Genomic DNA, 23,930 nt, shown 5'->3' on the forward strand with positions numbered 1-23,930 from the left:
ATTATTGATTTTGAGAGGGGTTCTCTGTGCCTCCTGGATTTTGATGCCTGTTTCCTTCCTCACATTAGGGAAGTTCTCTGCTATAATTTGCTCCAATATACCTTCTGCCCCTCTCTCTTTCTTCTTCTTCTGGGATCCCAATTATTCTAATGTTGTTTCATCTTATGGTATCACTTATCTCTCGAATTCTGCCCTCGTGATCGAGTAGTTGTTTGTCTCTGTTTTTCTCAGCTTCTTTATTTTCCATCATTTGGTCTTCTATATCGCTGATTCTCTCTTCTTCCTCATTTATCCTAGCAGTTAGTGCCCCCATTTTTTTAGTATATGTGCTGCTGAAGCGAGCACTAGTGCCCCCATTTTTGATTGCACCTCATTAATAGCCTTTTTGATTTCAACTTGGTTAGATTTTAGTTCTTTTATTTCTCCAGAATGTGTTTCTCTAATAACTTCCATGCTTTTTTCAAGCCCAGCTAGTATCTTTAAAGTCATGATTCTGAACTCTTGGTCTGACATCGCACTAATGTCCATATTGAGTAGGTCCCTGGCAGACGGTACTACCTCTTGTTCTTTTTGTTGAGGTGATTTTTTTCATCTTGTCATTTTGTCCAGAGGAGAATAGATGAATGAGAGAACAAAATGCTAACAGGTTAACAACGTCCCTGGCAAATATACTGTATAAAAATCAGAAAAGACCTGAAACCAGGCGAAAAGAAAGGGAGAAAAAGAAAAAAGAAAGAAAGAAAAAAAAAAAGATAAAAACAAACAAAAACAGAACAAAACAAAAAAAACCAGAATATGATCAAATATGATCAAGCTGGTGCATAGATCAGTGCCACACACTAGATTTTGGGTGTATTTTGGTCTGTTAGAAGAAAGTGCCTCCTAAAATTTTAAAGAAAGAAAGACTTATATATGTACAAAATAAGGGTTGATACCATGAAGGGATGGAATATGAATGTAAAGATGAAAATTATAAAAAATTTTAAAAAATGAATTGATAAGAAGATGTTTGAATAAAGAAAGAAGAGGATTAAAAAAAAGGAAAGTAAGAAAGAAAAAAAGGGGGAGAGAATGTGATCAGGCAGGAGACTAGAACAAAGCCATACACTAGAGATTTAGGGCATATTTTGATATGTTAGAAGAAACTTTATCTCAAAATTTTAAAGAGAGAACAACTTATATATATATGCCAAAAATAAGGGTAAGTACTATGAAGGGATAGAATATGACTCTAAAAATGAAAAATAAAATGTTTTTTTAAAAAAAGGAATGGGGCGCCTGAGTGGCTCAGTTGTTGGGTGTCTGTCTTCAGCTCAGGTCACGATCCCAGGATCCTGGGATCGAGCCCCACATTGGGCTCCCTGCTCAGCGGGAACCCTGCTTCTCCCTCTCCCACTCCCCCTGCTTCTGGTCCCTCTCTCGCTGTATCTCTCTGTGTCAAATAAATAAAATAAAAAAAAAGTACTTTAAAAAATAAAAAAAGGGATTGATAAGATGTTGGTTGAAAAAGGGAAAAAGAAAAATTCGAATAAAAAAAGCAGTTAAAAAAATTACCTTTGAAAGACTAATGAATCATGGTAAAAAAGCCATGAATTCTATGTGCATTTTTCCCCTCGCGCTGGAGTTCTGCCGTTCTCATTGATCGGTATACTTGGTCTTGGCTGGCTGTTCTTGGTGATGTTTTGGGGGAGGGGCCTGTTGCCATGGTTCCCAAATGTCTTTGCTGGAGGCGGAATTGCCCCGCCCTTGCCCGGTCTGGGCTAAGTAATCTGCTCGGTTTGCTCTTGGGAGCTTTTGTTCCCTGAAAGCTTTCCCTACAGCTTTGGAGGACGAGAGTGAAATTGTGGCCTCCCAATCTCCACCTGGAGAAGCCGAGAACTCGGGGCTCTGCTCCTCAGTGAGCCCCCAGAGAAAAGCAGTCAATCACTCACATCTCCCCGGTCTCTGGCCGCACTCCATGCTCACCCGACCTGTGACCAAGCGTTTCTATCTCTGGCACCTGAGCCCGTGTGGAGTCTCCAAACCCAGCAGATCCCTGTGGTGCGCTCCTGCCCCGCTCCTCCCAGAGGAGGAGGCTCCCCAGCTTTGCCGCTTGTTGGGTCCCTGCTGGAGGAGCAGTGGCCCAACTGTCACCGATCACAGTTTATGTCAATCCTGAGCTGAGAGACTGCGCCTCAGCTCCGTCTCTGCAGCCGGCTTCCCCGCTCTGATACCTGGGAGCTCTGCTGCACTCAGGCACCCCTGGTCTTTCTGTGACCCCGAGGGTCCTGAGACCACACTGTCCCGTGAGGGTTCCACCCCCCGCTTAGCCACTGGAGCGACGTCCCTCAGCAGAGCCAACTTCTAAAAGTTCCGATTTTGTGCTCCGTGGCTCTATCACTTGCCAGAAGCGGCCGACGGACGCCCCCGCCCCCGCCATCTATCCTCCGGAATATCGCCTCCGATTCACTTCTCCGCACGTCCTACCTTCCAGAAAGTGGTCGTTTTTCTGTTCAGTGTTGTTGCTATCCTTTTCTTCGATCTCCTTTTGAGTTCGTAGGTGTTCAGAATGGTTTGATCCCTATCCAGCTGAATTCCTGAGACCAGATGAAATCCAGGTCTCCTACTCCTCCGCCATCTTGCTCCACCCCCCAACAACTACTTCTTAACATACCTCTTTAGCTATTTTATTTTTCAATATATTGTCTTAACATGAAAGATATTGTCTATATTCAGAGAATGAGTTCTCAAATTTAGTGTGCATAAGGATTACCTGGAAAGCTTGTTAAAGTACGGATTCCAAGGCCACAGTTCCAGATATTCTGAGTCAGTAGGTCTGGCATAGGACATGAAAACTTGAATTTCTAATGAGCTCCCAGGAGATGTGATGATATTTGGCCCATATACTGAGTAGCACTGGATTAGACTATCAATAAATATTTATTCACAGCTGAACAGCTGCCTGTTGGTTGGTGTGCTACCTCGTCAAAAATATTTTTTCAGTTCTTCTGATTATATTTGGAAGAGAACCTCTATTTGGTATGAATTGTTCTTATAAACTTTATTATGTATAGTATTTCATACATATTAAACAATACATGTACACATATCTGTATAATGCTTGTTACTTATGAAATATAATAAAACAAGCAGTATGAATCCATAAAATCTTGCATATCATTTATTTAGAATAACTCTGGGATTATGCATTTATTTATGCTATGGTAAATGGTTCCTTTTTGGATTATAGTTTGTTTTTTGCTGCTGGCATACAGGAATGCAATTGATTTTTATATCTTGATCTTATATACTACCATCTTGTTATTAAATCTAGTAATTTGTCTCTAGATTCTTTGGGGTTTTCCATGCAGAAAGTCATATCATCTGTGATGGATGTTACTTTTTTCCTAGTTGTCATTCCTTTTATTTATTTATTCCTTTTTATTTATTTTTCTTTACTTAAACTGTCCCTTAAATTTCTTGAGACTATTGAAAAGAAGCAGTAATAATAGGAATCCTTGTCATGTTCTGGATTTTTAAGGGAATGATTCTAACTCTGCACTCTTTAGAACAGCACTGTCCAGTAGCAATATAATATGAGCAACATATGTAACTTAAAATTTTCTAGTAGTCACATTAAAAATAGAAAAAATGTGTAATTTAACCCAATCCATCTGATATATCATTGGATTAACAAGTCACCAAAATAAACATCATTAATAGGTATATTATATTCTTTTTCAAAATAAGACTTTGAGATAAAGTCTGTACTTTATGCTTACAGCACACCTCAGTTTTTGGCTAGTGACTACCATATTGAGCAGTGCAGATTTAAGATAATATTTATATGTTTCTATGGATCAAAAAAATTCCTTTCTAATTTTAGCCTAGTGAGTTTTTTTTTCTTTTTTTTCTTTGCTTTTCTTTGTCTTTCTTTTAGGTAGAAATGGATGTTAAATTTTATTTAATGCCTTTTCAGATTTGGTAAATGTATTGTTTTCTTCCTGTGACAGGATTTTGCACTGAATTACATATTTATATTTCATGACATTAAAATATTCTGTATCCTTAGCTCAAACTCAACTCAATGAAGACAGTTAATTTTTAAAAAATATTTTGTTAGATTCATTTTTGAAGTTTTTCTACTAGATTTCATGAAGGAAATATCTCTGCAATTTTCTTATTTCTTATTATTTTTGTTTGCTTTTGATGTCAAGGTTCTAATGTCATAGAATAAGTTTGGAAGTCATACTTTATTTTTTAGTCTCTGGAGTTTATAAAATATTGAAATTTTTTTTTGTTGCAAATTTGGAATTACCTATGGAATCTTTTCTTAATGGGAAAAATTTTAGTTTCTGAGTCAAAAGAACTCGAAGTTATCAAAGGACTATTCAGGCTTTCTACTTCTTTTTGTGTGCATTTTGGCAAGTTCAAAAAAAAGATTTTAAATTTAACCAATTTAAACATTATTTGGCAAACACTTTTATAGTATTCTTGTTACATTTTTTATTTCATCCACATCAGTTTTATCCATTTTTTAATTTCTAATATTATTTATTTGTATCTTTGTTTCTTTTCCTCAAACTGTCAGCTATTCATCTATTTTTTTTCAAAGGATGAACTTTCTATCTTCTTAATATGCTTTTGTATTTCATTAATTTCTTTTTATTATCTTGTTCATTCTATGTTCTTTTGGGTTTATTCTGCTTTTCTTTTCTTAATTTCTTTATCTTGTTAGTTTTGGAAAATTTCTTATTTTCTAAATAAGTATTTAAGTTTATAATTTTCAGGAAAGTTTTGGTCTTTATGCTTCCCACAAGTATTGATATGTAGAATTTATCATTCAGATCTAAATATCAAAATTTCCATCACAATTTCTTCTTTGAGCCATAAATTGTTCAGAAAAAAAGAGTTTTGAATTTTGAAATTCATGGCTATTTTACTTATTTTTTATTGATTTCTAAGTTAATGGCATTTTGGTCTAAGAACTATATGTGATATTTTGTAAATTTCCAATGTATTCTTTAAATCTAGGGTCAAGGAGTCCACACTGTTAAAAATGTTCACAAATAAGGAAGAAATACTGAAAGGAACAAATAAGAATCTGCTAATAAATATAGAATTCCTCACAATTATGCCTCAAACTAATCTTTTGACAGCATCTTACCTTAAATTGTATGTATTTCAGGAGGTTTTTTTCTTTGCAAAATGCAGTGATATATTCCTGGAGCTTCCTGTTGTGCATAAAGTTGGGGAAGTCATCAGGATATGGGAAGTCTGGGAAACACATCATCTCTTTGGAAGAGTTGGTAAAGACAGACTGGTAAATGCTAGCTCTGCCTTCCTCTGTGTGGTCCTGTAAATGTATAGTTTCAAACAGAAGAGAGTTTGTAAATGCGTGCACTTACCATGGTCAGTGCCAGTTCCAAATAATTATCACTCACCTTTACCCATAATGAAATTCAGTAAGATGAAGAATAAATTAACTTTACTTAAACAATTTGATGCTAATCAAAGGACCTTAGAAAATGGAAGAATATATCCTTCTTAACATCTTTTCTAAGGGAAATAAATTTTGAATTTCATTATGTTATTTTAGGAATATATAACTAGAATTAAAGAAAATTCTGATATATGTTATGATACGGATTAACTTTGAGGACGTTATGCTAACTGAAACGTGCCAATCACAAAAGGATAAATTCTATAAATTCCACTTATGTGAGATACCCAGAATTATCAAATTCATAGAGACAGAAAGAATGGTGGTTGCCTGGGGCTAGGAAGCTAGGATGAATGGAGAGTTATTGTTTAATTGGCAGAGTTTTAGTTTGGGAAGATTAAAAAACAGTCTGAACATGGATTATGATATGATTGTACAACAATGTGCATAAGCTTAATGCCATAGAACTGTACACTTTAAAATGATTAAATGGTAAATATTTATTGTGCTATGTTTGCCACAATAAAAAAAATCTCCTTTAACATATCATGAGGTAGTTCTGGTGAATTAGACTATATTTTCTTATGTACCTAAGGCAGAGAAAACTTAGGTTATGTTTATAATAGTGTTTTGCAAATGTTTTTGACCACAACCTATAGTTAGAAATATATTTTACATTGCAACACACACACAACAAGTTTTATGAATAAATCATATCTAACTATTTGAGTTGCATTCTGATATTTTCTATCCATTCCATTTAAAATGCAGATTGATTCATTAATTTATTTCATAGCACACTAATAGGTCATAATTTCTAGTTTGAAAATCAGTGGTTTAAAGGAAATGGAAGGGTGAAGTTTGGAGGATTGGGTGGGAGAAAGGGGAATAGAGGCAGGAAAGAGGGTGATGGTAAATCACCTAGGTCTTAAAGTCTATTCTTTGGGCTGAAATTTCAAGATCAACATACCTCATATAAAATTTAGTGGAACACTGAGGGCAGAGGGGCTTTTGTTTTTACATTTGAGATTTTGGTAAGACATCACTTATCTTAAAGACTCCCCCTGGAACAACCTAAGTAGGGGGAGGTTGACACAGAAGAGTCAAGTAGCAGTGATTAGGAAGAGGTAGGATCTTAGTTTAGCTCTCTTGAACCCATTCAGTTTGAGTAAAACAAGGAGTTCCCACTTGCTCCCAGCAGGGATGAAGAAATTATTTGAGACTCATAGCAGATAGTCTACCAGAGAGTTGTTATGGAGGGGGCTAAGTGGTATTTTAGGAGAGAGCAGTAGAGTGGGCTACTTAGTTCAGGAGCTCAATGGGAAAACTGGATCTTGGGGAGGTTAATCTGATATGCTCATAGGGGCAAGTGAGATCTAATCAGCAAGGTCCATTGGCCTAAAACTAAGCTAAGAGAGGACAGTCTCCAAGTTCATCATCTGCTGTCTTCAATTTAAGACTTCTAAAGGATGAGCATGAATGATAAGCAAACAAAAAGGGACACCAAGAGACTAGAGGGGCCAGACAACAGTCCCAGGATCTGTGTTTGAATTTGAGGAACTTTGGCTTTCCTCCACCCCAAGGTCACATAAGGCCTTTTTCTCCATAAGTCCAGATACAATCTTGGAAGAATTTAGGGGTTGGGGGGATCTGAAAGACTGAGCATTGATCCAAAAGAGACTTGGAGATTAAGCTATGCCAACTGGGGGTACTTGTCTTGGAATGCTTTTATGCTTCTCCCAGTGTAATTTTGGATATTTGTCTGTTGTCTTATTTGTGCTAGACATAAAAGAGTGACCTGAGCATTAGTAGTCTAGTATGTACTTATGGATAAAGCATTGCAAAATATCAAGAAGTTACAAGGAGATGAGAGATGAGAGAGGAATCCCCAGTTTGTAGCCAGCAAGGAAACAAAAGACCTTAGCCTAACATCAGCAAGAAACTGAATTTAGCCACCACCCTGTATGAACTTGGAAGCAGATTCTTCTCCAGTGCCTCTAGGTAAGAGCCCAGCCCAGCCACACCTTGTTTTTGGCCTTGTAAGGCCGTAAGCAGAGAACTCAGCTGTGAACTATGCTGTGCTTCTGACCTACTACATAACTGAGAGTAATAAATGGGTGTTGTTATGAGTTGATAAGTTTGTGGTAATTTGTTATGCAGCAATAGAAAACTAATACAAGGGCAAAGGTAAGGTACTGGAGCAAGCCAAGGTTGGGGAAAATTATGTAATACTACACCAAGGGAGGAGTTTCATAAAATAAAAATGATGCAAACCTTTGAGACAGGTTTCAGATAGCTTTGCAACTTTGGCTGCTCCAGGATAATCAATCTCCCTAGAAATGTTGAGCTGATTGGTCTTCAGTTTTCCTTAGGCCACCAAAAGGTCCTGATTACTGAGAAAGGAGTTGCAGCATAATTAAATACATCATTTGTGAGTTGCTCTTTTTTTTCCCTTAATCATGGACGTCTTACTGTTTCTACTCAGTGTTATTATAGTGCATCTCAGAACCCATGTTTATAGACTGATTCTTCTAAGTTGATCAGGTAGAAAGTTTATAAGAGAATGGCTATAGAGTCAATAATTGCATTTTTAAATATAAATTTTTTTGGAGGGAGTGGTCAACAAAGAACCAAACCCTGCTAAATAGAAAGAAGACCTAAGAAAGCCGAAAGCTAAGCCTAAGTCTAATCAAATGGGAATCCAGATCCAATAGTGGTATCATAAGACATTCTAGGTCTATAGTCTTTTATTTCACGTGTATAACTTCTCAGAGAACTACTGGGAGGATGTACTCTAATGTACTCTACTAAAAGGAGAGAATAAACTAAATAGTAGGACAATAAGGGCTTCAGAAAACAGGGTTACCTAGGCCACAGCAATGCAGCTTTGACTAGAGAAGGAAGACAAGCAGAAGAACTATCTTTAAGAGACAGTTAAAAGAAAAATTAAGTTGATGGACTAGCCATGTGTTTAAACATATTGAGAAGAGAATTATAATTCTGTGGGAGAGCTTGGGGAATGAATTAGAGATAGTATTTGTAAGGTTAAACAAAGGATACTAGGCAATTATTAACTCCAGTGAAAACAAAAGTTGTTCAAGGAAGAAAATGTAATTAGAATCCACTAAGTGGCTCAGCAATGACCAGTATTTACATGTTTATAGTATTATAAACATGATGGTTTGTTTAAACAAAAAAGATCATAAAAATATATGAAGAAGGAGATTAAAAATTTTGTAAATGGGTGTGACTTTTGTTCCATATAATTTAAGGGATTGCTGTTTGTACATAGCATCAGTCAAAACAAGTTTTATAGGTGCAGAGGAGGTTACAAGAAATGAGTGAAATGAGCCAAAAATGAATATAGTGAAACAGAGAATTTAAATTTAGTTTAGAAGAGGCCAGTTATTACTATGAGTAAAGGGAGTCCAGTGTTGCCTGATTTTCTGATTTTTCAAAAGAAGACAGATCTCTAGATTTTTATGTAAAATATCATGATTTTAAAATATTAGATTAAAATCTTAAAAACTGTATAGATAAAATAGATTAGCTGCAGTATAAAAAGAGCCAGTTTGCTAACTCTAAAATATATAAAAACAATTGATTTTTGTCTAGTAGTTTTGTGATTTGTAGCTTTTGATGAGGTTAGAAAGCTTGGTAGAGATGTAATCAACACAGGAGAGACTACATATTAAAAAACAAATTGATCCAAAGAGTAGACTAAAATCAGGGGAAGTGAACAAAGGGTTGTGTGCCCAGAGAAAAGAGCCTTTATTCATGAAACTTCAGGCCCAAATCCAGACAATTTACTGATGTATTTTTTGGGGATCTCCTGAGAAAGAAAGACATTTCCCTTCAACTTGTGGTCTAGTCCTAAAGTACTTTATTTTCTCAGTGATCAAAGCAGGTGAGGGAAATACATCACTCTGGCTTTAGATCAGTGTTACAAATGACAACTAGAAGCACATAGGGAGGTGCTACAGGAAACAGCTACAAAAGTTTGAACGATCTGCACCTTATTTTTTCACACTTAAGAAATGTTTGGATACCTCTCAAAGGGGGAAAATGCTGAGAGATTGTAAAATGCTGATTTTAGAAACCAAAGGTAATGAAAATACAAAATTAACAGGATTTTATAATTTAATCCCATAATGTGAATTCTAGGCATACAGCTGTAGGCTCCTAGTGGTATTTGAGAAACACAGGAAGTGATGCCACCACCTGCAGTGTGGACCCTCTCACAGAGGTAAAGTAATTAGGAAACTCTGAATAACCAGTGTATTAGTTTCCTGTGTACTGTAATGTTACCACATGCTTGATGGCTTAAAACAGCAGGAATCTATTCTCTAACAATTCCAGAGGTCAGTAGTCAGAAATCAGTATCACTGGTCTGAAATCCAGGTGTTCGCAGGGCTGTGTTCATTCCAGAGGGTCTAGGGGAAAATTCATTTCTTGTCCCTTCCAGCTTCTAGTGGATGCCAGCATTCCTTAGCCTTTTCAGTGGCCAGGTCACCTGCATTCCTTGGCTAATGGCCTCTTTCTTCATCTTGAAGATGGAGGTCAGAGCATAGCATCTTCAAAACTCTCTTTCTGCTGAAGTGATCACGTTATCTTTCCCCTTCTATCTCTGGGTGTCAGGTTTCCCTCTGCTTCCCTCTTATAAGCATATATGCTATGGCATTTTTAGCCCACCCAGATAATCCAGAATGATTTCACCATCTCAAGATTCTTAGTTTTCCAAATTAAGAAATTAATTTTCCAAATTAAGAACATTTGCAAGTTCCAGGGATTAGGACCTGGTACCTTTGGGAGGAACCATTGTTCACTTGTTCAGCCTACCACAGTCCACTGGCCCATCAAGATTCACATTTATTCCACATGCAAAATACATTTACCCCATCTCATCACCCCAAAGTTTCAATCCATTGCAGCATCAGATCAAGTCCTGAATCTCATCTACACATCATCAGCTCAAAAGTCCCAAATTGTATCACCTAAAATTACTTAAATCAGGTATGGATGAGACTCCAGGTTTGATCTATCTGGGCCAAAATGCTTCTCCATCTGTGGACTTGTGAACTAGAAAACAAATTCTCTTCTACTAAAGTACAGCAATGAGACAGGCATTGGGTACCAGTTACAGATGTTCCCATTCCAAAAGGGAGAGAATGGAAGGAAGAAAAGAGTTAACAGTCCCAATTTTGAAATCTAGTAGGGTACACATTATTAGGTCTCAAGGCCTAGGAATAATCTTCTGTGTCTCAAGGTGCCAGCCTCTGGGCCTGCAGTTTCATCCTCTGGGGTATTCCATATTTTTCTTGAAGAGAAGCATATGTTTGCAGCTGAAGACATCATCAATCTGTGATGCCAGGTTCAAATGTCAGAGTCTTCATTGAGCAGTAGGAGATGTAGCTGTATTGGCAGCAATGTTTTGCAAAGTTTGAATACAAGGACTGGTTAAGATTCCTGTAGAAATCCTACTAGTTCAACAGGCCACTTATTGCAATGGCACCCAGCAGTTTACCAAGGATTAAGCATTCAGGCTGGAGAGACAGGTCAGCTTGAATCAGGATCTTGTCTTTGTCATTTACTGGCCATTTATCATTTTTTTCTTTTCCTTTTAAGTTTCAGATTCATTTATAAAAGGGAAAAACTCATACCTACCTTATAGGATCATTGTAAAGATTTAATTAAATGGAAAAAAGGGTTAGGCATATAGAAAGAGCTCACTAAAATAGCCCTAAGAATCAACAGTGTGCTAATCTGAAGCCCTGTCAGCACATTTCAGCAACATATTCTAGGCTCTACAACGTCATACAAGATGTTGAGCAGTTTCAAGAATTCTTTACAGCCTAGAAAAATAGTTATATTAATAAGAATAATTCTCATATCTTTATAATATTTAAAGAGTTGTCTGTCACAGACACAGTCTCCTTAAATGCAATCTTTTTAATTGAGGTATAAAACATATTAATTTTGCACTTGAGGAGGAAATAGCTTAAAAAGGGTTATTGCTCCTCCTAAATTTGCATATATGTATGGTCTATCAGAAGAAGAAGACAAATGGGGTAGGCTTAACCATGCAGTGTTCTTAAGGTTGTAGACAATGAGGGAGTTGGGGCACAGGCAAGCCCTCACACCTGCTGATGTGGTTGTCAGGCAACAGAGGAAGTGATTTAATGGTTGCATAGAGGCATGTCTGCTAACAGAGTCCTTATTATGAATGCCCGGACAAAAGGGCATTGAAGAACTTCAAATCAGTGTATCTTGTTATTGGTTCCTCCCATAGCAGTCTCATTAATTATTTGTTTTTTGCAAGGCCAAATAGCACCTGAAACCTTAAAATCTGTGGTCTTTATTTTTAATTATAGAGGGGGGAAAGTAACAAGCTTGTTTATAATGTTAACGCCGACAGTGTAAAAAAATTTCCAAATCACTGACTGGGGAGGTGGCAGATGAAAACCTTGTTTTATGTACATCTTGCCTAGGGAAAATCAGTAGTAACCACTTCATGTAGTAGTTCATTCTAAGTAAATTTGACATTGAGATAAGTATTACAGATAAAATTGGAGAGGAAATGGTGAAAAAACAAAAACAGCAAGGAAACATTAAAATTAGCATAAAATAGATTAACAGAGATAACAGGTGAATTATCACACTCATAAACAGGTTAAATATCCCTGTTAAAGAGATTCAAATGGGGTCAAAATCAGTCTCTGAACCTGGATGTTCACATTTGTATAAAACAAAGGATAAAGGAGTTTAAAGATAATGAAAACTGTTAAGGCATAGAAATTGAAATAGGGAGCAACATTTTTATCAGAATTTAAGCTATAACAAAGTATAAAACAGTGTAGGATGTAGCACTTAAGAAGCTTTATGTGGTAAATAACATGGCATTCATCTGTAAAATGTACAATATCTTGATATGAGTGGTAGTTTTACTGATGTATACATAGTTTTTAAGTGCATTCTAAGTACTTAATAAAGTAATTCTTAATTCAAATACAAAAAAAAAAATCTGTGGTCTGAATCATTAAGTGGACCTTTGGTAACCTCAACAAAAGAATGGGAACAACCTTGTTTTTTAAATGAGTAACTCATGTAGTTACATTACATAAACCTAACCAATATTTGCCCTTGGACTCTATTCCCAATTATTGGGAATAAAGTTGCTCAATTATTAATGGTTTACCAGGGGTGAATTCTGTACGCAGAGACCTTCAAAGCTAGCCCACTATCTCATTTACTTTTGAAGTGAGCAAGGAACTTATTTTCCAACTTTCTCCCAATGCTGTGTTTTGTAGGTTCCAACCTAAGAGGGATAACTGCATGGAAGCTGATTTGGAGGTCTGTGCTCCACCTATGTGTTCTCACATACTTCACACCTCACTTCCTGGTCTGCTGCATTGATGTCCCACTCACCGAGAATTTCCACAGGCCCCCAATGTCTTCACTCCTCTCAAAGCAGGTGGGCTCCAGCCCCTCTTCCAGACAGCTTCTGATGGAGGCCAATCCACTAACGCCAGCTCCAATGATGGCTACTCTCTTCCCCATGGTTGCCTGTGCAAAGACCCATGAAAAGAACATTTCTAGCAATAGTATTGCTGAAAATTTTTTTTTTTTTTTGGTATCATTCTTTGGCTTAATTAGAAAATTTAGGGGCACCTGGGTGGCTCAGTCGGTTACGTGTCCAACTTATGATTTTGGCTCAGGTCATGATCTCATAGGTTGTGGGATTGAGCTCTGTGCTCAGCGGGGAGTCTGCTTGAAGTTCTCTCTTTCCTTCCTCTGCCCCTCCCCCCACAGGAGCTCACCCTCGCTCTCTCTCAAATAAATAAATAAATCTTTAAAAAACTTTATTTTTGCACCAAGAAATCAATATTAAAAAATAGATCAGAACTCTTTTTACTAATCTAACTACATTTTGCATTTCTCTGATTTCTAAAGAGAATGTTTTGTTCCAAAAAAAGAAGCACTTTGTTTTTAGTCAACTCCCCCAAATTAAGAGACTGATGGTCTAGCATATATGTTTATCTTTTTTGCTTTTGGCCTTTTGTCATTAATTTTCCACCAGACAGAGTGAACATGAGAAAGATAAGGAGATTCACAACTAAAACACATATGCACACACCAATACCCATAAACATGTATGTATATATGACTGAAGAAACAAATATGCATGAGTGTGTGTGCACCCACACATTTATTTCTTCTTTCTCTTTGACATAAGATTCAATGAGGAACAAGGTCAGGGCATGTCTACATTTCAGTATATCAGGCAATCACCCCATCTCTCCCCTACAATGTTCTCCACCTTCTCAATTAAAAAGAAAAGTCAGGTCTCTTGTCTAAAAAAACTTCTTTCCACTAGCTGCCACCCCCACCTCCATTCTCTTTTTTAAAAATTAGATTTCCTAATCTTTTCCTGTTTCTGACACTATCTTTAGGACTTGCTGTTACTTCTCTCTATTTTTTTTTTTCTTTTTAGACAAAATCACGCAGATACATAGTGAAATAGACTTGAATGATAAGAATCTTGACCCTTACTTCTCAGGGAAAAAAGATCTAGCTGAATTATATGTCATTCTCATTCTGACCACATTTGGTATGAAATATAGATTCCCTTTTCCATTTACCCATCCCTCTCCTCCCTCTCAACCCATTATAATATCACCCTTTTCCCCTTTTCTACCTTTTTCTTTATCTTCCCTTCTGTATGTTTAAGTCCTGTCCAAGTCGTTTGGGCAGTTGGGAAGGAAAAATATTTTCCCTGAACCAGCACTTCATGGAAACTATTGGAAAATGGGAGGAACTGCTTTTATTTATTTATTTTTTTTTTTTATTTTTGGGGAGGACCTGCTTTTAAAGGGGAACCTCACTTCCTGGTCTTCTCACAAGAGCCCACACCACCAACTGCCCAGATAGGCTGGGCTCTCCCAGTCTTCTGGCTACCTGGTGACTGGTTTCCCTTTAGTCAAGGTAAACATGATCCACTGCTTACACTTTTGGATACTTGGCCTGGGAGTCAGGCAGTTTCTCCCAGATGACTTCGGTTTTCTGCTCTATTTTATTGTGTGTTATTTTGAAGTTTACCTTATTTTACTCAGTCCTAATTTTTTGGGGGGTATCTCCTAGTAGCCCCCTTAATACTGTAGAAATCTAGCTGCTTAGTTGAGATATCCCAGCAGTGAAAATGGGTTTTCGACATTCCTTCCTCCTGTTCTCTCCTTTGACTCTTGTGGTCAAAGGCCTGGAATTTGCAAATTGGTATTTCTTTGATTCTGGGGACAATGTTTCATCATGGAAAAGATCAAATTTAATAAATTGATCCATTAGTACCAGGTAAAATTATGTTGGTGATAAGACTAAATGAGGTGCACCTAACTCCCACTCCTGAAATACAGTGTAATTTCTAAAAATCAATTCCCTATCAAGTATATTCTTTATCACTTAAAATCATGACACCTCAATTATTCTACCCAGTCAATCCCTTCACTAAGCAGGCTATACTTAGCATAAACTGGCATATATTTAATTTTTGAGGAACTGCTTTTTTATATCTTTTGGAGATGGTAGTGCTCATCTGTAAAGTAAATGTAGTTAAGTGAACAGTTAGACTTCAGATCTTCATTCTGTCACTTAGAGCAGTTTGGCCTTGAGAAAGTCATTTAAAATCTCCAGTTCTTGGTTCCTTCATTAATGAAATAGGGATACTACACTATTATCATCTGTCTTGCTCAGTTGTTGCAAGGATTATAGGATATTTATGTGTATAAGTATACTTATATTTATACATATACACACACATGGCATGTAGGTGGCAATTACCCAATGGTGAATGTGGGGTGTAGGTAAGATTTTTTTTTTAATCACAGGGTTCACTAAATTTTCTAGGGCTGCAATTCAGACCACATGATTTTATCTCCTCTTATTTTTCATAAAGCTCTTTTTAGGTTTAATGCTAATCCTGAGGATCTCTTCCTCAGGAACATTCCTGTAGCCTTGTTCATCTAAGGAGGGGAAGGACACACCTAATTCCATCTTGGCCTCTGATGTTTTCTCTCTCCAGCAGGTGAAAAAGGCCACTCTTCCCCTCTGCCTTTTCCAGGAGTATATTCCATCCGTGGCAGACACATTTACTGACCCTGATCCCTCTCCTGGGCCTCTCAGCCTAGTTTTGCTTGCTGTAGCTTTCTGCAAAGCTCTTTTTCATCTTCAGAATCTCAACTGCCCAGGCTTGGTTGGGGCAGTGGCCACTCCCTGCTTCATTGCCCCCTCTTTTCCAAACCTTTAATGCAGTTTCCTTCCTGTTCTCTGGATTGGGGCCAGTTAGAACATTTGGTAGAGCAATTTAGCTCAGAGGAGTCTGGCACTCCTCAGAAGCAGATCAGGTGTGTCCCAAGCTTACTCTTAATTCCTGGCCACATTCCTCACTCACTATTTTTGACTGCTCTTCTAGACCCTTCAGTTTCAGGTTTCCAGGCAGAAGTTTGAATGTGAGTGCTTCAGTGAAGAGGACTGACAACTGAGACTTCCTGAAGGAATGTTCGAGTTAAGCACCAAGACTGTACCAGCTCACTCTCTTTTCTCTCTTCCTTGATTTGTTCAGTTCCCATAACTGCATAGAAGAGGTGCTTATAGAAGCTTGTAAAGAGATCATCATTTTGTATGTATCCAGGGAGATTCAGTGCCTGGTACCTCCTTTCCTCTTGCATAAGCCTAGAATTGGGGTTGACAAACTTTTTCTGCAAAGGGTCAGATAACAGATACTTCAGCTTTGTGGACTATATAGTCTCTGTTGCAACTACTTCACTCTGCCGCTGTAGCTGAAAACAGCTGTAGACAATATGTAAATCAATGGGCGAGGATGTGTTCTAATGAAACTTATTTATAGACCCTGAAATTTGAATTTCATATAATTTTCACATGTTATGAAATATTAGTCTTCTTTTGATTTTTTCCCCCAAATCATTTGAAACTGTAAAAACCATTCTTGGCTTGCAACTCATACAAAAACAAACGGGACCAGATTTGACCACAGGTTTACCCCTACTTTGGAGAAATTACGTTATTCTAGTGAACCATTGTTCAGAGTATTGCAGGACTTCTGTGAGGTGATCTTAAAAAGCTTATCAGTTATTAGTTCCATCTGTTTACTCACCTGCTCACATACAGAGATCCAAAGCCCCAATGAGATGCAATAATGACGAAGAATGATGTAAAATGAAAGTTTAAAAGTCCAACAGAATAAAGACAAATCCAAGTCAAACAAGTCCTTAACTAACAAGTCCCACTGCTATATAGATTTCCTTCAAGAAAACTGAATCCTACTTCATAAGAGATCATTGATTTCTAACACTGGGAATTCTTATTTAAACGTATGAATTAGGGGTACCTGGGTGTCTCAGTTGGTGAAGCACCTGCCTTTGGCTCAGGTCATGATCTTGGGGTCCTGGAATGGAGCCCCGCGTCAGGCTTCCTGCTCAGTGGGGAGTCTGTTTCTCCCTCTCCCTTTACCACTTCCCCCACTCATGCTAGCTCTCTCACTCTCAAATAAATATAAAAAATCTTTAAAAAAGTGTGAATTTATCATATGATTTCACTTATTTGTGGAACATAAGGAATAGCATGGAGGACATTAGGAGAAGGAAGGGAAAAATGAAGGGGGGAGGAATCGGAGGGAGAGATGAACCATGAGAGACTATGGACTCTGAGAAACAGACTCAGGGTTTTAGAGGGGAGGGGGATGGGGGGATGGGTTAGCCTGGTGATGGGTATTAAGGAGGGCATGTATTGAATGGAGCACTGGGTGTTATACGAAAACAACGAATTGTGGATCGCTACATCAAAAACTAATGATGTATTGTATGGTGACTAACATAACATAATAAAAAAAGAATTAAAATATTAATATCAAAAAATGTGTGAATTAATAGACGAGCAAAGGAAACTTTATGTTTCTAGATATGCTTAGATCTGAATCAGAGTGTTGTTGAACAAATGTAAAATTTTTTTCCTAAATAGATAAATGTTTGACACTTTACCTACGCAGAAAAGCACATCTTACAGATGGTTAAGTTATCTGAATTACCTTGAGGAGGAAACCAAGGTGACATACGCCTACTATCTGGCCTAAATGGGTTTGCAGTCACAAGGGGTCAGAACTAAGGAAGAATATCCTACCTGATGTGTCAAGAAGTAAAGAGAATTAAGTCAAACTCTTTTAAAATCTGTAAAGATGAATATAACAAAGCCAAGGTGAGCCATCAATCCAAAATGCAGGAAGGGGTCCCAACAGGAGAAAAATCAAGGATTTGGAACTAGATGTAAAGGAAAAAGAACAGGAAGGGCTCATGAACAAAGGGAGAAGTTCTTGGGAATTAATACTACTGAATAAAATGTCTATATGTTGCTTTTATTGGTTAATTTGTGTGTGCTACTTGAGTGCACTGTTCTGGTTAAAATATACCAGGTGTAATACCAGTGTTGCAAGTATAGTTAACCTTTGAACGATGTGGGGGTCAGAAGCGCTGATCCCTTGTGTAGTTGAAAATCTGTGAGTAACTTTTAACTCCCCAGTATAATATGATTCATATTATTCCTATATATCCAAAAGCTTCTTTTCCTGAATAACATACAACAATATGTGAAATTATTCCAAACCCATAAATAAGAATATATTCTGTGTGGCTGAAGAATCAGAATAGATGTTGATATAAAATTGGGTCACCTCCTTCCTCAGGATCAAAGGGAGTGGTACTTATGACCTGTTAATAATATAGTAATACTAGCTGCTAGTACTGGAAATGTAAGTAATAATATTATATTTGTAATTAGAACACATCAAACAAATAGTGGTGTTTGGTATTGAGACATAGTTGGTGGTTATATATTGATAATTGTAGTAATAAAATTGATTGCACCTAAAATCGATGAGACACTTGCTAAATGTCATGAAAAGATAGTCAAATATACAGAAGCTCTTGTGTGGGCTAAATTACTGGTTAAGGGCAGACATACTGTTCATTCCATTCCAGCACCTCTTCAATTATTGATGAGGCAAGTAGACATAAGAGTAATGGTAGAAGAAGTAAAAGTTTATATTGTTTATTTGAAGAAATGCTGTATCAGACACTATGGTTATTAATGGTACTAATCAATTGCCAAAGCCCCCAATTCTAGCAGATATGACTATTGGAAAGATTATTATGAACGTGAACAGTAACAATTATGTTATAAATTTTATCATTTCTTTTTTTAAAAAAGATTTTATTTATTTATTTGAGTAAATTAAATCATTTCTTAATAAAGCTCCAGGTTGACCTAATTTAGCATGAATAAGAAGACTTAAGGAGGTTCCTACAATTCCGGTTCAAACACCAAACTGTAAACATGATGTGCCATATCTTTATGGTTTGTTAATAGTAGGTGGTTTATAAAAATAGGTAAAGTGGCTGAGTAAGCATTAGACTAAATCTAAAGACAGAGGTTGAATCCTGTTTTTACCAAGCCCTGTGATGAATAACAGATTGAACTTCAAATTAAAAAAAGGAGCTTCAATTCTGTCAGGCTTGTCCCATCTTTCTCCCCTAAACCCTGGAGAAGACTGAATCCAGTTGACTGGCATATTTAGTGAGGATTTAGCTTAATTCAAGTGTTTGATTTGCATTTAGTTGATGTAAGGTAGCCCGCAATCTGTATTTCAGGAACAAAGATAATACATGCATAGAGCTTTAAGGGTGTTTTGTCTATGTTAACTTAAATTCCTAGTCCAGCACTGATAATTTTGGTGTTAAGGGAAAAACTAATGTTGATACAATAATGAATGGATGTAAAAAAATTACTTGGCTTATATTTGCAAATTGTTATTTTATTTCTGTTATTTATTGATGGAAATGGTAGTGATGTAGAATAATTTAGTTATGTGTAGAACTATAGATTAAGTAGGCTGGAATAGCTTTTAATGTTGGTATAATAATGCTGCTAGTTTTAGAAAATTATTCATTTGGGTAAAAAAAACCCAAAACCTGTGAGTGGTGGGAGGATTCCTAGGGACAATATATAATCAGAAAAATCATAGTGGTTATTAAAGGTATTCTATTTCATGTGTATGGAAGTCTTGTGGTAGATGACTGTAAATAAATAGTACAAATGTAGTAATGTTAATATAATGTAAACGAATAGATTTAGAGCTATGTTATTTGGTTTATAAATCATGATAGCTCTAGTCAGCCTAAATGGCCAACTGAATAGGCTAGATTTTTATAGTTGTGTTTGGTTAAGCCCTCCTCATTCTCCTAACTACAATTGGTACTATACCAATAATTAATATATTTAGATTAATTGATGGTGAAACTTGATATAAAACTGATGGTGAAATTTGATATAAAACTGATATGTAAGTTTTTGTCACGTCAATAAAACTGTTTGATCATTAATGGAATATCTTGTATAACTTCTGGTACTCAAAGGTAGAATGGGGAAAATTGAAGTTTTAGAATAAAGGCTACTGTAATAATAAAGGGTGCTGTTGGATTAAAAATTTTTGTAATTGTTCATTGACCAGAATATATTAATTTAATAATGATAGTTATTGTGAAAAGTACAGAGGTGGTGGAGAAATATTTAATGGATACTTCTATGGGTCATGGATTACAATTTTTAATTAGAATTAGAATATGGTTTATTACCTTTATCTTGAACATTTTATAATTTTTGAAACTTTCGTTGACATTTATCTTGAAACAATTCAGATTATTAATTAGTGTGAACTTAACATAATGATTATGGTGCTTGTAATAATGGTAAGTGACATAATAATAAAGATAAGAGGACTTATTAGTATGGAAAGAATATAAACCATTTTGGGGGTATTGGCCCAATAGTTTATTTAGCTGACCTTACCATAGTGTGATATGGTAACATGGAGATTTTTAAATTTTTAGGATTAGGTTTAATCCCTATAATTCTAGAAATAAGAGGGTTTAAGGCTCTGTTATTTATTTTACCAAAGTAATTCTTTTATCAGATATATTTTTAATGTTTGTGGCAGGATACTTATTTTAGTAATGTGAATTAATACATATCATATGCATAATGCTAGCGTTAGTGATAAATTTTTTTTGTAAGAGATGTGTAAAAAGGTCACATCAGCATTGTGGATATGATGCTTGGATTCATAAAAAGAAAATAGAAGAAGGGTTTTAATAGTGAAGTTAATTGTATACATTTCTGGTATGTAAGTATTGTGAAATTCTAGGAAAAGAATTGTTAAAGTATTTATTATGATAGTGTTGGCATGTTTCTGCTAGTAAAACATAGAGCAAATGGGCCTGCTGCCTATATGACACTAAAACCAAAGACAGATTCTGATTCTCCCTCTTAAGTCAAAAGGGGCTCAATCAGTTTCTGCTGGGGTTGGAATGAATCATATTATGGCTAGCGGTCATGATGAAAAAATTGATCATAAATACTCTTGAGTAATAATTAGGGTTGATGATGTAAATGATCCATTTACTAGTAGTACTGATAACAGAATAATTGCTAGTGTTACTTCGTATGAAATTGTGCTACTGCTCGGCATACACCAACTAAGGCATATTTTGAATTTGAAGCTCATCCTGATCAGGGAATAGAATAAACAGCTAAACTTGCTGCAGCTAATATGAATAACACACCTAGATATATGTTGATTAGTAGATATGGTATGGGTAATAAAATACATATTAAGATTACTGTAAGGGCTAGGATAGAGGCTATGATATAGATATCAATAATGTTAATGATTGTAAAGATTCTTTGATAAAGAATTTGAGGGCATTGGTGATAGTTAAGGTGGATGATGAAGACCGACAATATTTGGTCCTTTATGAAGTTCTATATAACCTAATACTTTTCATTCAAATAATATAAGAAGTGCTACAACAAGTAAAATAAGAATAATTAACAGAAGATTAATTATGAATATAGTGTTAAGAAGAGGATTTGAACCCCTACTTAAAAGTTTTGAGTTTTATGCAGTTACTGGACTTCCACTTTAACAAGCCCTGGTCTTGGTCTGGGCTGATAGAAATTAATTAGATTAAGATTATATCATGTTTTGGGTTGAAGGCAATTTTCTCAAGTTGGCCTTATTTCTCTCAGTTTTTGTTCCTATGGGGAAAAATATTAAATAAAAACTGATCTGGATCACTCTAGTCTGAACTCAGATCATGTAAAACTTTAATCATTGAACAAAAGGACCACTAATAGTGGTTACAACATTGGGCTGTCCTGATCCAACACTGAGGTTTTATAAACTCTAGAATGGGATAGGTTTGCACTGTTATCCCTAGGGTAATTTGTTCTGTTGATCAATTTTGGATCAATAAGTGATAACACATATTTTGAGTAGTTTGGTCTAAATTTCAATCAGAAGTTATTTTATACTCTGAGATCACCCCAATCAAAATTATTAATCCACTTAAATTTCTATCATTTCTCAGTGTGGTTAAAATGTTTATATTTAGACTAATTAAAGTTCCATTCTGATCTTGTAATTCCTGCCTCTTTATAGAAAGGTTAATTTCACTGACTGAAAGGAAGAGACAGTAAAACCCTCATGTGGCCATTCATGTAAATCCTTACTTGGAGAACAAATAATTATGTTACCTTTGCATGGTTAGGATACTGTGTTTGTTAAACACACATCACTGGGTAGGCAGTGCATCTAATACTAGAAATGCTAACGGTGATGTTTTTGGTAAACAGGTGGGATTTATGTTTGCTGAGTTCCCTTTACTTTTAAAAATCTTTCTTTTGGTGCATGCTTGTGTTGGATTAACAATTGATTTAATAAATAGTTAATTATTAGGTTAAATTTATTTAATTACTATCAGTGGTTATCTGATCTGATAGAAGTTTGTAACAAGGAATAATTCTTATTACTAGTATTATACTAGTATTAAAAGTACTTATAACAGTATTCCTTTTGTTAATTGATTAGTCCAATCTTATATTAGGAGTTAATTTTTCTTATTGGAATTAAAATAAAATTGTTGAGCTTGAATACTGTCTTAACTGATGGCTGCTTTTAAGCCAACTGTGGATTTGTAAATACTTACCTGCTAAGGAAGGTTATTTCCTATGTCTAAAGAGCCACACTTTTTAGATTAACATCTAAATTTATGTAGGACTTATTACCTTTTTAGTTAATTTTAAAGTTGAAATGAAAGTCTCTCCTGGAGAGTCAGCTATCCCCCAGCTCATCAAGTTTTCACCTGTATTTATAGACCTTCTCACTATTTTGAACAAATGAATTTGTTCCTTAATGTCTGAAAGTAACTCATCTGGCTTAGGGATATTTGACTTAAGTTCTCTTCGTGAAATTGTTCTAGTTAATTCATTACACAAAAGGTAAAAGGGTAAACTTTGTTCTCTAATACTTTAAGTACTTATTTCATCATTCTCTTACAGTATTTTTTCCATAGCACCCACTAAGATTTCTACCCCCCATACTTATCTTTGTAAATAAATATCTTATTTCATTTAAATATAATTGTTAGGTGTAGTTAAGCTTTGGTTGGCTTTAGTTCAAAGTGGTCATTTTAGGGGCACCTGGGTGGCTCAGTGGGTTGGGTGTCTGACTCTTGGTTTTGGTTCAGGTCATGGTGTCAGGATTGTGAGATCGAGCCCCACATCAGACTCTGCGTTCAGTGCAGAGTCTGCTTGAGATTTCTCTCTCTCCCTCCCCTTCCACCCCTCCCCTTGCTTGTGTACTCTCTCTCTCAAATAAATAAATAAATAAAATCTTTAAAAAAATGTGGTCATTTTAAGTTGAAATCTCCAGAGTGTAAACAAGGTGCTTTATTTACCCCTTGGTTTGTCCAAGAACACTTGTCGCCTCTCACATGTTAGATAATTATAAATAGTCTTAAATATGAAATTAATATTTGAGGAGGGTGACGGACAGTGTGTGTGTGCTTCATGGCCTAATGAAATGAAGCTCTCTGTTCCTAAATGACTACTAACTCCTCCTTAGTCTTTTGTTTCATAAAGGCTTTTGCATGATATTTAATGTTCTCAAAGTAGAATAAGTGGCCCATTTCTTTCCACCTCATAAGCTATACCTTGACCTAATATTTTTATGCTGATATTTATGCCTATTATAATTCCTTTTAGGGTGGGTTGCTGAAGATGGTGGTAGATAGTCTGGATTAGCAAGAGATGGTGAGGTTTATCTGGATTTATCAATCCTAGAACACGCTGCCAAGTACTTTGAGTTTTAAGCTATTGCTAATAGTACTCTGGCGAATAATTTGTTATATTAATTATTTGGGCATAGTGTTGAACATAGTGGGTATCTAATCCCAGGTTGGATCTTAGCTATTGTGTAAACAGAAATATTAAAGTCACTTTTGTAGGTTGTTTTGGTTTTAGTTGCACCTTCTTATAGTTTAATTAAAATTTAACTTTATTATTAAATTATCTTAAGCATGCTTTACACCAAAATTTTATTAATTTGGGT

At 35.9% G+C, this 23,930-nt stretch overlaps 1 protein-coding gene across 4 annotated transcripts in view; it reads right to left on the reverse strand.

Moving 5' to 3' along the window:
• Positions 1–14,240, reverse strand: part of LOC113932818 (dimethylaniline monooxygenase [N-oxide-forming] 3) — a 30,659-nt gene extending 16,419 nt beyond the window's left edge. The window contains exons 1-3 of one of the 4 annotated variants that reach the window (XM_027612284.2): positions 14,118–14,240; positions 12,848–12,985; positions 5,147–5,335 (exon numbers count right to left, since the gene is read on the reverse strand). In XM_027612284.2, coding sequence (XP_027468085.1) covers positions 5,147–5,335; positions 12,848–12,979 — 321 coding nt within the window. In that variant the 5' untranslated portion in view covers positions 12,980–12,985; positions 14,118–14,240. Of the gene's footprint in view, positions 1–5,146; positions 5,336–7,696; positions 7,816–12,847; positions 12,987–13,090; positions 13,144–14,117 lie in introns of those variants that run through there. The other 3 variants (XM_027612285.2, XM_027612286.2, XM_027612287.1) reach the window with 3 other exon arrangements.
• Positions 14,241–23,930: the final 9,690 nt, after the last annotated feature.

This window comes from Zalophus californianus, chromosome 10 (genome assembly GCF_009762305.2).
Source record: "Zalophus californianus isolate mZalCal1 chromosome 10, mZalCal1.pri.v2, whole genome shotgun sequence".
In the NCBI taxonomy this organism is placed as follows: Eukaryota; Metazoa; Chordata; class Mammalia; order Carnivora; family Otariidae; genus Zalophus; species Zalophus californianus.